Source organism: Vombatus ursinus, unplaced genomic scaffold (assembly GCF_900497805.2).
Source record: "Vombatus ursinus unplaced genomic scaffold, bare-nosed wombat genome assembly UNPS02014793.1, whole genome shotgun sequence".
In the NCBI taxonomy this organism is placed as follows: domain Eukaryota; kingdom Metazoa; phylum Chordata; class Mammalia; order Diprotodontia; family Vombatidae; genus Vombatus; species Vombatus ursinus.
This window is the reverse complement of record NW_020954571.1, coordinates 24,740,269-24,757,082: the sequence shown is the minus strand read 5'-3', so window position 1 is coordinate 24,757,082 and position 16,814 is coordinate 24,740,269. Positions and strand designations below refer to the sequence as shown.

The window sequence follows — 16,814 nt, the reverse complement described above, 5'->3', positions numbered from 1 at the left end:
TAGATATGTGGAGCTGATTTTGATGAACTGATTTTTCTCTTTTAAAAAATTTTTTGTCACAAAGGATTTCAGTAATGTTTTAAAAACTAGATAATTAGGGTGTGTTTGTGATTTTAAAAAGCAGTAGCCATGTTCTATGTTCTGCCTGCATGACAACACATATGCATTATTTGTATTCTTCATCAAAGGGTCTAAAGTAGTCTTATAAACATGAGGAACACTATGGCTTCACAAGGACAAAAGTATGTGGAATCAGGCTACCCCAGGCTCTAGACCCAACTACATAAATTGTACCATCAACAAGTCACTTAAAATCTATATCCATATCTCTATATTCCCCTCTCCAATCCAAATCCTTTACTTCTTTCAAGACCAACCTCCTCCACAAACTACTCTTAAAAATTTTCTTCTGAATTTCTGCAGTCCTTTTATTGCCTTGAACTCTTCTATCTGCTTACCTAAGGACCAAAAAGTCTGCTTGTAGGCTATCTATTCTAATCTGGACATTGTGAGAGTAATGACACAGGACAAGGTGAAAATTCAGCAATTTTTGAGGGAGAGAGAAAATGTTTAAAAAACATTTTATTATCATTTAATTTCATCATAGAGGAATATGATGAAAATATGTGACAACCTGATATAAACAACAATTTGAAAATCTACTATTTCAATTAGTCTTCTAGACATATGTCTAACAATGCCAACAATCCTCACAATGGGCAAGTGACAGAAAATATTATCCCCATGAAGACACTATGCCATGGTCATCAGGAACTGAATGGCCACCAAGGCTACTTCCTTCAATCTACTTCAGCTCTCAACTATCTTTTTCCTCAACATTTAACAGAAAAAGTCCAGTCTTCCTGCATATTAGAAACATGGCTATATTATACAAGTCAGTGAGATGATAGCTTTGTCAACTACAGCTAAGGGACACAGTGAATAAAGCCCTGGTCACAGAAGTCACAAAAAGTGGGAGAACAAATCCTACCTCACACACTTAGTATCTGAGTGACCCTGGGCAAGTCACATAAAACTCTCTCTCAGCCTCAATTTACTCAGCTGCAAAACAAAGGGGTTGGATTCAATGTTCTCATAAGGGTCCTTTCCAGCTGCTCTAAATCTATGATCTTAGACTATTTTGATTACAGAGAGAGGGAGGTAGTGAGTATAATTACTGTATGTTCTGTTCCTTGCTACTATTTTAAAGCACGTAACTTTTATCCTAAAACCACAATTACCTATGCATTAGAGGAAGTGTATCTTTTTTGCTTCAACAGGAGACTTGAAACCAATCTTGAAATGAAAATGCAGTGTCAGGAGAAAGGTTTGTGTTATAAAACCATGACACACACTTCTAGACAGGAAGAACTGTAGAGTATGCTTACTGGGAAATGGTTATTAAAGCATTTTGGTACCAGGAATTTTTGTACCGTCTATAAATCATAACATTAGCAACACAACTCACCTACTGGTGTTGGCAAAAGGGCTGGTTTCTCCCACATCATTGGACGCTTTGCAGGCTGGTGTGGTGCATAACCCAGGAGGCCAGGTCTTTTAGAGGGTACTGCTAGAAGGGGAGGAGGTTTACCCTTGGGCCCAGAATGTCCTAGATTTATATGAAATAAAAAACAACAAACTGATAAGATATTCTTATCAGGAACAATGTCTCCTGATTTTCAGTAAAGCAGACTTTTCTGAAAATGCACACCCAACTGGCTCATTGCTCCAGATTACTCTTTCAAAGAGACTTAGGACCACGATCTGCAAAGTGCCTTCTACTCCAGCTGGCAGACCAAACTAGATTATATGTAATTGGTAAATATTTTAAAAATAAATAAAAATGCAATAGAAAATAGGTAATGTTAATATGTGGTTTTTTAAGTCAACATGAGCCTGTAGAGATCTTTATATATGGTTTGGTGGCCCTATTTGAGTTTGACATCATTGTTGTTGTCTTAACAGTTTATTTGCCTTCTCCTGAATCACTCTATTCGAAGGAGTCAACTACTGACCCGGAGTCACTAATTCTGTTTCTCTATTTATAAGGTAACTGAAAACCAGCACTTAATAACTATATCTTACATCCAAAGGTATGAGAAATTTCTTTTTGACAGAATTCCATCTAACCATATTAGGTAGCTCTAAATGAGGCTGAAGTATCCAATAAAGACAATAGAAACATCCAATACCTAAAACAGAACCACATGCCCTCAATAAAGACTGACGTCAACAATAATGGTGAATATGTCATTTAAAGTGTACAACTAAAAGAGTAAAGTAACATGCGTTATTTTACTTGGACTTGTTCAGAATACTGAATTAGGTATAAATGTGGTACTCACAGGAAAAACTTCTAGATAAAATTAAAATTGTTTGCTTAAGATTCAACACTGTGACAGAACTAAACAGATAATCTATAGTGCAGAGCATTTATTCTGAAATAACTTTCAGCTCCCTTTCTTGAATCATGTTACACTAGAAAAAGACAGAAAATTACTGATATCAACTTAAAGAACAGTTACAATACATAAATAGAAATGGATTTGTAAGGGATGGCAATGGAATACAAAGTAATAAATTAGCTTTTTATAAGTATCCTGTCTCCCTAGATGAGCATCCCTAACCTCACTAATTACAGAGTATTTAAATTCTAGTGTTGACCTTTCTTTAGATTTTCAATTATTTTTTATAACTCAAACGTGTTCATGAAATATTAACTTCATCTCACAAATCCAAATAGCAAAACAATAGAATGAAAATAGGCACACAATTCATTTTAACTCAGCATTAAAAACTGTGCCTCAAGAATGCTAGAAAGGTCTGGTAACTGTTGGGAGAGTATGAATCACTGTCAATACACTGAATCTGTTCCCACTAAGCTCCATCAGCTTCAGAGTCTTAACCCTGGAGGAAAACTGGGGTAACTCAAATTTGACATGAAAGGGACCAGAGTTCATAAGACAAGTTCTCTCTTCATTCAGAAGGCTTCTGGCAAACACAGAAGCCTAATTAAAAGTACAAATCTTCCCTATCTAGGGGCTAGGACTGCAGGCAACTTCACATTTGTTAAAAACATTATGGAGAATAAAGCAAGTATCATGACTGCTCTGTTCTCCCAAGGGAGAACTCACAGGACAGCTAAGATGGCTTAGGAGTCTCACCTTTTTCCCTTTAGTCTGACTCATCCAGGTGAATTTTTTTGTCAAATAGAATTTACCAATTTAGGTAAGTTTATTTTTATTTTTCATAGATACAGCAAAATTCAATGACTGCACATTTACCAGAACCAAAGAAAAAAGTGGAGTGATCATAAGGCAATACTGCTGGGGAAAGGACAACACTGACCTGGTGTTGGAAGGAGTCCTCCAGGCCTATCACCTAATAAAGGAGGCTTAACTGGAGGAAGGAGAGGCTGCCCCTGGAAGGAGTTCCTACAAGGGGTTGGAAGAAGAGGAGGTGGTTTGCCCATAGTATGAGATCTTGGCATCAAATTAGCTTCAATCAAAGCGTTCACAACCGCAGTAGAAGTATCTGGTGTCTCAACGAAACCTGAGAAAAGAAATCAAGGTCAGCAGGAACCTAGACTACAGGCCAACACTACTGAGCAGAAAATAATAAGATGTTTGCTGTTCTAGAGATGCTACATGAAATTTAAGAATATTATTTTAAATATCATTCTGCAGTTGACAGCTGTCATGGAACATCTGAAAGTGTTTCAATGCCAAGTAGCAAGTTCTTCTGAGTTGTGAGCTTTATAATTCTCTTTAAAATACTGTGACTCAATCTACTCTGAACCAAGATTAAGAGTTGCTCACCAGCCACTTCTGCTGATTTATCTAATAACAAAAACACAGAATACACTAGAATAAACTGCTCAAGCTCTCTAATTGTTTCATTATATGCAGCTCAAATGAGAACCTAAAATGAACACTGACATTTGAGTCAAAAGACCTAGATCTTTGCTTTGACACTAATAGGCATGTTACTTAGACTTTAAGCTTCAGTTTGCTCACCTGCCAAATAATTATTGCCATTACTATCTCACTAAGGTATGGTGAACAAAGAACTTTGTAAGACAGGGTATTACACAAATATGAGCTATTTTTATAAAAAGTCATTTCAAATTCAAATTTATAAAGGAAACTTTAAACTTAAAGTGATACTGTAGGCATAATGATAATACAAAGTGTTACATTTCTACCTTAATTACCTATTCAAGTTAATCTTTGTTTTAAGACTAAAGGTCTGAACCAAAAAGACTATTACATCATAAAGGTGTCTTCTTTTTTACTACCTAATGATACTAAGGTTTTTTCTGTTCAGAACAGGGTTTTTTCTTAAAAGACTAAAATTTTTTCAGTTTTGGGGAAGGAAACACATGAATACCTTCCAATTCCTCTTTTCTGGTCTTCAGGTAGTCACTGATGGTGTTCAACTCCTCCTGATACAAATGTTTTCCCTCACTTAGTAGGAAGAGGAGATGTTTGATGCCCAGAGGCACAGAGTAGCTTTCACAGAGGTCCCTTTCTAAGTAGTCATCTACCAGATCAGCAGCTTTTTGTGAAATACCAGCACCTTCTTGCTGTTCCCGCTCAGCCAAAATAGTCCCAAATTCCTTAGCTACTAGAGCCAAGGCATCCTCCAGGGGCATATGGCGATGTACTAGAGAAAAATAAAAATATCCAGCTTGATCAATCATATACCGTTGGTTACATTATGAAGTATTTATGAAGTATTAGCGAGGCAGCATGAAGTATTAGAAAGGGCAAAAGCATTAGAGGCAGAAGGCCTAGATTCAAACCTAGGCTTTGACACTTAAAAGTCATGACCATGGACAAGTCAATTTCCTTCTCGGAGTCTAAACAGGTCAACTCAATTCAACAAACGTCTACTAAGTGCTTACTATTTTCAGGCTTCCATTTCCTCATCTGTAAAATAAGACTAATAATACTTTTTATCTCCCTCACAGAGACATTGTGAGCAAAGCACTTTGTTCAGTGTGTGGCCTCAAGAACAGAAAAGCACAGATCTGAGCCAGGAAGAGATAAGAATCAGTTTGGCCAAAAAAGGATCACTTCTTTCCTATTGTATGTTTGGAGCAGTAGCATCTGTACAATGACAAGTCCACAAGTACCCCTATTTCTGCTCCTTCTTCCTTCCCATTCCTCCTCCATCACAGCCCACAGTTTCTACTTCACAGCAATTATGCTGCTGTTCACAATGACAGTATTGGATTTTAGGGTAATTATTTTCCAGTGTAAACCTACTTGTTTTTTCTTTTAAAAAAATTCACATTAGAAACACAGCCTCTATTTGAATCAATATATTATATTTTCTGCTTATAGGCAGAAATGCTTGTCTATGACGTGACTATGTGGGCAGCAACCACAGATATACTGTCAGTTTCAAAATAAAGTATTATATCATTTCCTTATTGTTATGGTGAATGTCATGTCTAACACCTTCTGTTCAGATGCAAATCTAATTTTACATTCAAACATTTTCACCCCAGCTAACTGAAATCAGAAGAAATGACAAGCAAGATTTATGTACATGTAAATCATTGTTTTCAGACAAAAAAGTAATATAAGAAAGAGCAGAATCCTTTGACACACCTGCATTCAGAAGGATACATCTCAAGAATAAAAGCTTTTCTGACTGAGAGGATGACATCAACTATAAATATATGCACATATAACTGTATCTACTCCTAAGTATACCTATTAAAGGGAGAAAGTCCACCCTTTTCTATGAATCATTACAACTAGGGATGATTAAAATAATTCAGGGGTGATGGAGGAGGAGCATGAACTGATAAAAGGACGGACAGAGAGAACTAAGATTTAAGTTGGTTAAGAGTGCTGTGAAGAAGGCAAGAAGTTTGTAAGTCGACCAAAGATGGCTAGAACAAATAGTAGCTAAATGAAATTATTAGCAAATGCGACCATTTTAATAGGCTATTTAACTTTGGGTCAGAATGCTAAGTTCTAAAATGTAGCTGAAAGGAATATTTGACACAGGTCATTATGGGTTAGACATTTGGAGCCATTTATGAAGAAGAAACCAGGTATAGAACCTAAATTCATTGAGAGCCACATAAAAAGTTATGATTCCTCTTCACATCATCTCATCTGGCTTCTTTATGGAAGTGATAAATGGAAAGTTTAAAAGGGTTCAATAAAGTGTACCAGAGTACAAGAAAATGATGTGGAACTGTGTTTTTAAATGGAGACAATTTTAAGCAACATTTCTAGTAGAAGCTGAACTTACTTGTGATAGACTTATGAAGTGAAATTACAGTACAAGAGGAGAGCGCTACATTGGATTGTTCCACAAGAATACAAAAGGGAGAACCGTCATTTTTCACTTCCTGGAGTGCGCAGGTGAGACTCGCCTCCGACGTCAGATAAATCATTTCTACTACAAGGCCATGGTCTTGCAAACGATGACCTATGCTTACTGCATAGTCCCTTAAAGAAAAACAAAAAAAGCAAGGTTATTTTAAAACAAACATAACAAAGAATCATTCCGTGGCTGATGTGTTTGCCTTTTAGTTATTCTCATTTACAGCAATATGAAATAAAAACAAACTTCTACAAAGCAGCCCATGCCATTAAACCTCAAGCTATTTCAGATGGCAGAGAGGCATTGTGTTCCTTTTCCTCCTCACAGGCAGCAAACACTTGAAAGCTCTGAAAGCGGAGTTTTGTATTGGAATCCTTCAGTGTTTGCAACTATTAAGTGACATTTTAAGGGGAAAATGTGCCTGCTAAAGTCATGTTTTCTTTTGCCATGCTATTAATACTAACATGAGATAATGTATGTAAAGAGCTCTATAATCATAAAATGGTATGTAAAGAGAACATGATTATGACTATTGTCACTTGGTCACATGGGTCAAGCATAATCATGTAAACATAATTGTGCATTATTATCCCTTTCCAAAATGGAAATATTGAAGTAACTACAGATATCTCAGAAAGAATTAAAAGGTACTAATGAAAAGGAAAAATTGAAAAGATCAACATGACACTTATGTTAAGGGAAAAAACCGACTCTTATCTGACTAATTTTGAAGATATTCCAATATTTGCTGAAGTTAGTAACCTAGAAATAATTCATTTCTGAAAAATTAACAGCATCATTCTGAACCTAATATTCATGAGTTTTTTTGTAAATAGTATTTTATTTTTTTCCAATTACATATAAAGATAGTTTCCAACATTCATTTTTATAAGATTTTGAGTTCCAAATTTTTCTCCCTCCCTTCCTTCCTCCCCACTCTCCAAGATGGCAAGCAATCCAATATAGGTTACACAAGTGCAATCATGTCAAAACATGATTCTGTTTTCACATTCTGATTCCACATTTCCACATTAGTCATGTTGTGAAAAAGGAAACAGAACAAAAAGGAAAAACCACAGCGCAACCCTTCCCCAAAAATGAAAATAGTATGCTTCCATGTGCATTCAGACTCCATAGTACTTCCTCTGGATGTGGATAGCATTTTCCATAATGAGTCTTTTGGAATGGTCTTGAATCATTGCATTGCTGAGAAGAGCTAAGTCTATCATAGTTGACCATCACATAATGTTGTTGTTACTGTGTACAATGTTCTCCTGGTTCTGCTCTCTTCGCTCAGCATCAGTTCATACAAGTCTTTCCAGGTTTTTCTGAAATCATACTCCTCATCATCTCTTATAGTACAATAGTATTCCAGTATATTCATATAACACAACTTGTTCAGCCATTCCCCAATTAATGGGCATTTCCTCAATTTCCAATTCTTCGCCACCACAAAAAGAGCTGTTATAAGTATTTTTGTAGAAGTAGGTGCTTTTCCCTTTTTTATGATCTCTTTGAGATACAGACCTAGCAGTGGTATTTCTGGATCAAAGGGTGTATGTATAGTTTGACTGCCCTTTGGGCATAGCTGAACCTAATATTCTGACTGAGAAGAGACACAAAAGCTGATTTCTCAATGCAGAAACCATGCGATTCTGGAATATAAAAATGTAGATTAATTTCCTGATGAAAGGCGATTGGACAAATATGCAAAATGAGACAAATTTTTGGACATGGCGAATAGAGGAATTTGTTGTGCTTGACTATACATATTTGTTAGAAGAATTTTGTTTTCTCTTCACTTTTTGTCCAGGGATGAGGGAGGTTGGGGGAATAAAGAGGTGAGGGGGAGAAAAAAGAAATGCTTAATACCTGAAAATTGAAAGAAAATTGAAAGAAGCTTCAATAAAAATAATCTTTAAAAGGTGGACAATTCATAAAAATCCACCTGAAAAAGAAATCTTCATGTCTATAATCCTTACCAATTATACAAAATTACTCTGAAAACAATTCATTTGTGCTCTTATTCTATGAAAATTAGAGTGTGTTTAATTAAAATCAAGCTGACCAATTTATTTCTATTTAGGTCTAAATGTTTTTGCCACAAATGAAAAAATATTTTACATAGCATCATTTTCCACAGTCAGGAGCCAACTGCAGAATGGCAGAGGACTTCCTAAGCTGCCTCTGAAGAGCTCATTCACCATAGTGTTTTAATCCATGGCAAAATGCCAGCACTGCAAAACACCAGGCAAAACCTAGATAAAATCTGAAGAGCTGTTTTAAAAAGCCACTCCAGACAGAGGGAAAAGAAAAGTAATCTCCAACACACCTCTCCAATACCTGACAAAGTACTAGAATTAAATACCAGTAGGTCTGTTTCTTTAGATATGAAAGAAGCAAAAATATCAGTGCTGTCTTAGATGGAGCAGCTGGAGTCTCAATTTTAAAAGCAGTGAAGGTTGCTTTAAGTCAAATTGTGTAACACCTCCCAATTTTGAGGAAGTTAATCTATTCTAAGAATAACACAATGAATCTAGTCTGGGTTATTAGTGGTGCAAACGGGCCTGGAGTAGAGACACTGAATTTTAGGGAAACACTTAAGCTATCATGCTCACTGATTCTTCACTGCCTCTGAATCTGAATTCAACATTAAGAATGCATTGTTAAATGAATCCAGACCATCTTCACTTTTCTAGTTAAAACATGAAATTCTATAATCCCCTAATGTGCAGGAAATTGTGCTCTCCTACCCTCAATACTCTTTCAATTCTCTTTGAGTACTCTTTAGTGCAAATAATCCAACCAAGTAAGTTCAAAGTGAGATGGAGTTATGAATTTGCTTTCAAAATGCCCTCTCAAAAAATACCTTATTATGAAAGTAAGGTAGAATTCTTTAAAGGGGTCAAATTGAAGAAACAAGTAAGTAATAAATCTACTTACACAGAAAAGGCAAGCATGAGAGATGGATATCACTTACCATTTATAGAAACTTTTTAGGATTTACAGAGTGCCTAAAGTACGTTCTTAACCTTTTTTGTGTCATGAACCCCTAACTACATAGTAAAGCCTATGGACCCCTTCTCCAAATAATCTTTTTAAATGCATAAAATAAAATACAAAGGAAACCAAAAAAAGATCATAAACCCCAGATTAACAACCCTTACAAATGTATGCTGAAAAAAAACACTGGACTTGAAGTTCAAATCCTGGACCTACTATTTACTAACTGTTTAACTATTTATTTAGCAAGCTCTTTAGCCTCCCAGAGACTCAAGACTCTTTATCTAAAAAAAACTGAAATAACATTTACACTCTTTACTATCAGCAGCCAGATGACATAGTGGATAGAGCACTAAACTTGAAAGCGAGAAATACCAGACCTTGAATCCTGCCTCAGACAATGGGTGAACTGGGGCAAAATCCTTTAACCAAGAGCTTTGGTTTCTTCAATCTGTAAAGCAGGTACAATAAAAGCACCAATCTCACAAGTTGGTCTTTAAGATCAACTGTGATAACATGTAAAGTGCTTTGCAAACCTTAAAGTGCTACATAATGCTGGATATTACCTCCTTTGGGGATGGCGGTGGGGAGTAGTGATCAAAGCTCTTTGTAAGTTGCTCTATACATGTAATCTATTCTTAGGGTTACAGAGTAGGAAGCAGGAATGGTGGAAGGAGATCCGTTTATACAAGACCTGTTAAGTCATTTTTTAGTAAAATTCTTAAGACTTTATATCAACAAACTGCTGGAAGATTCTTAAATTTCACCAATTTACTTGCTTAATATTCAATTGTACCTTCAAAAGAGATGGAGTATTGAATTCATTTCCAGATCATGTAGTCACAAATGACAGCTTAATTATATTTGGAGCTGTGAATGACATGAGCTCATCTAGCCACTCATTTTCACTTTCCTGATGAAGTCCAGAAAGTTCAAGTATCACTAGGGCAAGGTCACAAAGATAGTAAGTAGCACAGTTGGAAAATGAATCTCAGATTAAACACTCTTTCCAGTCTACCACATTGCTTCAAAGATTGTAAATATGATGGGGCAGCTAGGTGGCGCAGTAGATAGAGCTCTGGCCTTGGGGTCAAGAGGACCTGAGTTCAAATCCAGCCTCAGACACATGACACTTACTAGCTGTGTGACCCTGGGCAAGTCACTTAACCCCGACTGCCTCACCAAAAAGCCCCCACCCCCCCCAAAAAGATTGTATATGATTCAATAAAAGGAAATACACCTACCTTTGATCTTTGTTGATGGAAACGATGGTGCAATCTGAAGGCCTTTCTTTATCATATTCATTCTGTATCTGTTGGTAAAACTGCTGGTAGAGCTTCTCTTTTTGATGGTCTTTATTGTGGTCATCATCTGGAAAATAATGAACCTCATTAAAAAAAGACTGTCAAAAGCCAACTGCTGAGTTTTACAAAACAAAAACAAAAATCTACATAACCTTCCCAAACCCCAGAAAACACAAGTGAAATTTCCAAGACTGTTACCTTTATGGGAATATTGGTATCTCTCATAGTTATCTTCACTCCCTTTAGAATAATCATACTCTTTCCCCAATAATTCTTCAAAGTTACTGCACAAATGAAAATAAAGTATTTTATTCATGTATATTTTTCCTCTAAACACATTCACACATTTCAATTAATAGCAATTTTTAGGATATCTTAATGCTAAATAAAAAACAAAAAAGGCTTTTTGAGCTTTAAGACATCTAAATGAATGCTACAGCCATCTAAAGATAAGTTCAATCTATTACTTCATTCAACAACCACTTTAGCCCCGTACATGACTTATGCTCAGGAAAGACAGAAAAATAAGATAAGTTCACATTTCTTTACTATCATTACAAGTCAAATTCTGAGCCTAGTGTCTGTTCAGCACTGTCATTCTCTGCTATATTGCAATTCAATGGCAAAGCCCTGGGACAGAAAGTCAAAAAAGCACATCTAAATGGCACATGAGCCACCTTTACATCATATTTTCTAAAGTTATGAGACAAGAACCTGGAAAAAGTGGTTATGAAAAACAAAACATAATTTCACACCTGAAGAATCTTAACTGGATCTTCATGCAAAGGAAGTGGGACATAAAAATCCTAAACTCTAGTTAACCAGAATGTAGGTTTATAAGCAGACAGCTGTATATTACAAGTGCTTAACGAATGTTTGTTGAATGATAATGCTGAGTACTCTGGAAATACAACAGCTAAAATTTTGGTAATCAAATTACGTTTTCTTTCTAAAAGCATAATGAATAGGAATATTCAGATACATAATGATCTATTTATTATCCAGATCAAAGAGTCCCCTTTTCCTGTGATTTAACAGAAGAGATAAAAGAAATATAAGCTACAACCAGTACACAAACCATTATCCATAATGTGGACCAATAAGTTGAGTTCACAAGGAATATCCAACTAGGTGCAGACACCAAGGAAAGCAGCAAACAATTATTTTCTCCAAAGATAAACAAATCTCTGATATTCTTCTTTGGAGTTTTTATTACAGTTCTCATACTCAAGCTCTTAAATTACATACAGTTGAAGATCAACACCAAGAAGTCCAACAAGATCATTGCTGGTCCACTGGGTATATATCATGTTTGCACTGATATTCTGAGACTAGCAATTTTTTTTTTAACTACCAATCTCTTTGAAATCTGAAAACCTAGGAAACTACATCCTATTCCTCTCTCTTTCATCAAAACACCGTCCTAAGGTTCCAGAGGACAAAGTACAGTCTATAGTAGAGAACTGGGCTGTTTGTTTTGCTTATCTTCAGTACAGTTTGCATTAAGAAACACTGCTCAAGAAGATTGTGATCTTTAGGTTAGGAATCAGCAAGAAAGAAAGAAGCCCACACATCCAGTTTCCACTTACATTAAATGATGACATTGCTCAATATATTTTTCTTTTAGAACAGTGGTTTATCCTCTCCAACCTTTCCTATGTTACATACAACAAATTCAATAAACACTTAACTGGTTACCATGTACAATGTACTATTTAATAATAGTAGGGATATAAGAATGAAATAAGACAGTCCTTTCATTCAAGGAGCCTGAAAACTACTAAGGAGGCTCAAATACTGTGTTCTTACTGCCTTTCTCATACATAATAACCTTATGAAGGAAAAGGATTCCATTTAAGGTCCCTATAAATTTGCCTTCTTTCCCAGGACAGGATAGTGATAAAACTCACCAAGTAAATAGAGTGAACAGGTGGGTCCAAGAAGCTAGAGTCTGAGCAGGTATTTAGCTGGTTTTGGAAGGACTCTCCACAGAAGTTCATAAATAAATACACTTCAGTATTACTCAGCAGACACTCTAGGTATGATTTACTAAAATGCTACCTGAGAGAAACTGACCTCTATCAACAGTAACTCCTGAATTTTATACTTCCAAACATTTAAACAGCCAGGAAATGCATTTTGTAATTTTGAATTATTAATCTAAACAGACACAAACCTCACCTTTAATGCAGGTGAGACAAGTAGCTTTGTCAAAGTCCATATAAATTTAGAAATATAAGGAAAAGGACTTAAATTTTTTTGTCTTTGTATCACTAATGCCTTGCACATAGTAGAGTGCTGAAGAAACGTTTGCTGAGTCTGAATTTAAAGCATTATTAAGACTTGTTTTTAAAAAATGACACACGGGGGCAGCTAGGTGGCACAGCGGATAGAACACCAGCCCTGAAGTCAGGAGGACCTGAGTTCAAATCCAGCCTCAGACCAAACACTAGACACTTACTAGCTGTGTGACCCTGGGCAAGTCACTTAACCCCAATTGCCTAAAAACAAAAACAAACAAACAAACAAAAAAACCAACAACAACAATAAAAAATGACACATGGACTCAGAAAAAGGTTCCACAGAACTGCCCAATGCTGATGCACTTACTTAGTTGATAAATAAGAACTTTATTACTGAAGGCCCTCATTACTACTTTGTAATACTTTGACCCACCTCTTGTTGACTCCTCATCCCACTGCCCCAAACAATTTTTCTTTCAGTGTTTTATTGTTTTTTTAAATTTCACTGTCACTTCTCAATAACTCATCTTCTCCTCCTAGCTCTTTTGTAATAAATAAGTACAGAGAGGAAAAACACCTATAACCCTCTACCAGCAGGAGGGAAGAAGCTTCACCACCAGTCCTCTAAAATTACAACAGATCATTGCATTGATTAGAGTTTTTAAATCTTTCATTGTTGTTTTCCTTTATTTTGTTGCAGTCAATCTCAAAATGACTACTGGGAAATTGTTTCCCTTTCCTCCAGCTCTCCTTGTCTTTATTTATTTTTTTAAATTTACTGGTATCAGTAAATTTTTATATCACCTTTCTATCCAAATATCTCTCTCCTCTCCCACCTACCCAAAGAACTATGCTTAGTAACAAATAATATAAAAGAAAAAGCAGTTTAGCAAAACCAACCAAAATATTAACCAAGTCAGAAGAACATGCAAAATTCCACACCCATAGTCTTCACCTCTGTAAAGGGAGAGACTTTCTTATTTCTCGTTTAGATCAAGCTTGGTTCATGATAAATACATAGTATTTAGTTTCCATTTTTATTTGGTCTTTCCATTTACATTGTTGCAGTCACAGTGTAATATATTGTTTTTCCCACTTCTTCACTTCGTATCAATTCATGTCTTCTCATGCATCTTTATACTCTTTATATTCATCATGTTTTATGGTGCAATAATAGTCTATTATATTCATGTACCACAATTTGCTTAACTATTCGTCAATCTACTTGGTTTCCAGTTCTTTGCTATTACAAAAAGTGTACTATGAATATTTTAGTGTATACGGATAAAACCATTCTTCCTACCTTTGAGGTTATAGGCATTTAATTTTAGTCTCATGAATATGGATATGTGTACGTGTACACACACACGTGGAGGGGGAAGGGGAGGGGGGGAAGGGAAAAGACAGGGAGAAGGAGAGAGGGAGAAGAAGAAAGAGACAGAGAGAGCAAATGAGAGAGATAGAGACAGAGAAAATGAGAGAGAGAGAGAGAGAAAGAAGGAGAGAGAGGGATAGAGAGAGAACAAGAACGAGAATGCATGTAGGTGGTACGGTGGAAATAAGAGTGCTGGGCCAGGAGTCAGGAAGACTCATCTTTCTGAGTTCAAATTTATTCTTAGACACTTCCTAGCCGTGTGATGCTGGGCAAGTCACTTAACCCTGTTTCCCTCAGTACCTCATCTGTAAAATGAACTGGAGAAGGAAATGGTGAACCACTTTAGTATCTCTGCCAAGAAAACCCCAAATGGGGTCACGAAAATTGAACACGACTGAACAACATGTGTGCGTGTGTGTGTGTGTGTGTGTGTGTGTGTGTGTGTGTGTGTGTGTAATATTCCTACTGGATTTCTGGAATGGTTGGACCAATTCACAGCTTGACCAACAGTGAAATTATCATGCTTGCCTTTCCATAATCCCTCTAATATTGATTATTCTTATCCAGCCAGCCATTCAGACCATTTAACAATCAATCTTCCCTGATGTTGCCCCACTTCGCCTTATCTGAAATGGACCTTCAGAAATTATGCCTCTAATTCCTGGGATAGTTAATACATTCAGCTTTTGTCCATGTCTTACCTACCCAACACTGTATGATGTTTCACTCCCCACCTAACCTGGGCCATCTTGCCTTTCTGCTGTTAAGTATTTTATCCCTGTTCTACCTAGTGCTCTGGACATGATAATAAGGCATAGACTCACAGGTGAGCCTATGCCATAGGGCATCATCTCCTTGATCACTACTACTAACACATCATTATAGATGTAATTCTATCATCTTGCTTTCTTCAGAAAGATGATACAATGTAAGGGCCATGCTGAAAGTCACCTATGCCAGGTTACTTTAAGAACAACAGAAAAAAAATAACTACCACTCCCAATAATATCATTACTTCTAGAAAGGACATGTCAATCATCTGCCCTTAAGTTCAAATGATTCCACTGACCCTACAAAATAAAGCTTCCTTCCCTGCCCATTCTCCAACATGTTTTATCTCCTCTATCTGCATATAAGTTCCTTAAGGGAAGAAACTGTCTCGTTTTTGCATTTGCATTCCCAGCACTTAAAACAGGCCCTGGCACAAAGTAAGCACTTAATTCATTTATTTTCATTTTCTGCTATCTTTGCCACTTTCCTGTGTACAGGGTAAAACCTCAGAGTTGCTCTGATTTGCATTTCTGCAATTATTAATGATCTGGAACACTCTTTCATATGCGTGTTAATAGTTTGCAACTCTTATTTTGAGAACTGTTTGTTCCCCCTTCCCTTATATTCAGCCGATGATTTCACTTCCTATTTTACTGAGATCAAGAATCACCTAGATTTCTTCATTTCTTCTATTTATTTCAAAATTTCTCTATCTTCAACCATCCTTTCTCTGAAGTAGCCAGTCTTCTATTGCAAAGCTTCTCCCTCCATCCATACTCCTGATTCCATCCATCTCTCAAATAATAAACCTTGTTCCATAAAAATAGTTCATATTTATTTACTGTTTGATATGCACGACTTCCTTGGATTCTCACAATAATCCTCCAAGGCAGATGATGACGATAACAACAATAATAATAGCTAACATTATATAGCATTTTAAGTTCAAATTTGCAAAGAACTTTTCAAATGTTATCCTATTTGATCCTCACAACAACCCTGGGATACAGGCATTACTATTACTCCTGCCTCCATTCTACAGAGGGAGAGGCTGGGTGTGACTTGCCCAGAGTCACTTAATTTAGAACATTTGAGGCAGGACTTCCTGACTCCCAAGTCCAATGCTCCACCCACTAGACAAGTTAAATATTTTATCCTTATTTTACATATAAGGAAAGGGAGACCTAAAGACACTACACAGACTGGGGAAGGTGTCACACCGTAAGTGGCTGAACCCACACTCAAATCCAGCCTCTGCTGCTAAACCCCCATGTTCTTTCCACTGAACCATGATACCTCATTTGTCAGTTGTTCTTTCTCTTTTGTAAATTCAGTATCTCCCTCCCTACTGGCTACTTGTCCTTCCAGCTAAAAATTTTCTCAAGTTTCTCTTCTAATTAAAAAAAAATCTTAAAAAAAGAAAAGAAACTCTTCTCCATCTGTGCTACTCTCTCACACTCCTCTCCTTATATTTCCTCTGACCTTCTTGTTACTGGGACAACATCACCATTTTGCAAAATCCCATCAGCCTTAGGACATCACTTCATCACCACCCTCTGTCCTTCTGACTAGAGAGTAGAGCCACAAACTCCCAAGCCTCCATTTAAGAAGGGAGCTAAACTCAGAACACCTCCTCATTTCTCATCTGGCTGCACTGCTCAGAGATTTCTCCAACTTTTCCCCCATGCTTTCTTATCAAGTCTCTTCCCAAGCTCCTCCTGTTACTTTCCATTTTTCAGCTCTTTTTTTTTTGGGTGGGGGGAGTATTCC

General features: G+C 36.5%; 1 protein-coding gene across 1 annotated transcript in view; it reads right to left on the bottom strand.

The window, feature by feature from the left end:
* The window catches only part of LOC114048438, a 56,279-nt gene that overhangs the window by 1,032 nt on the left and 38,433 nt on the right, over nucleotides 1-16,814 (bottom strand). The window contains exons 8-13 of the mRNA XM_027869333.1: nucleotides 10,854-10,939; nucleotides 10,596-10,722; nucleotides 6,274-6,473; nucleotides 4,390-4,665; nucleotides 3,349-3,552; nucleotides 1,469-1,609 (exon numbers count right to left, since the gene is read on the bottom strand). Of these exons, the coding sequence (XP_027725134.1) occupies nucleotides 1,469-1,609; nucleotides 3,349-3,552; nucleotides 4,390-4,665; nucleotides 6,274-6,473; nucleotides 10,596-10,722; nucleotides 10,854-10,939 (1,034 nt within the window). The remainder of the gene's footprint in view (nucleotides 1-1,468; nucleotides 1,610-3,348; nucleotides 3,553-4,389; nucleotides 4,666-6,273; nucleotides 6,474-10,595; nucleotides 10,723-10,853; nucleotides 10,940-16,814) is intronic.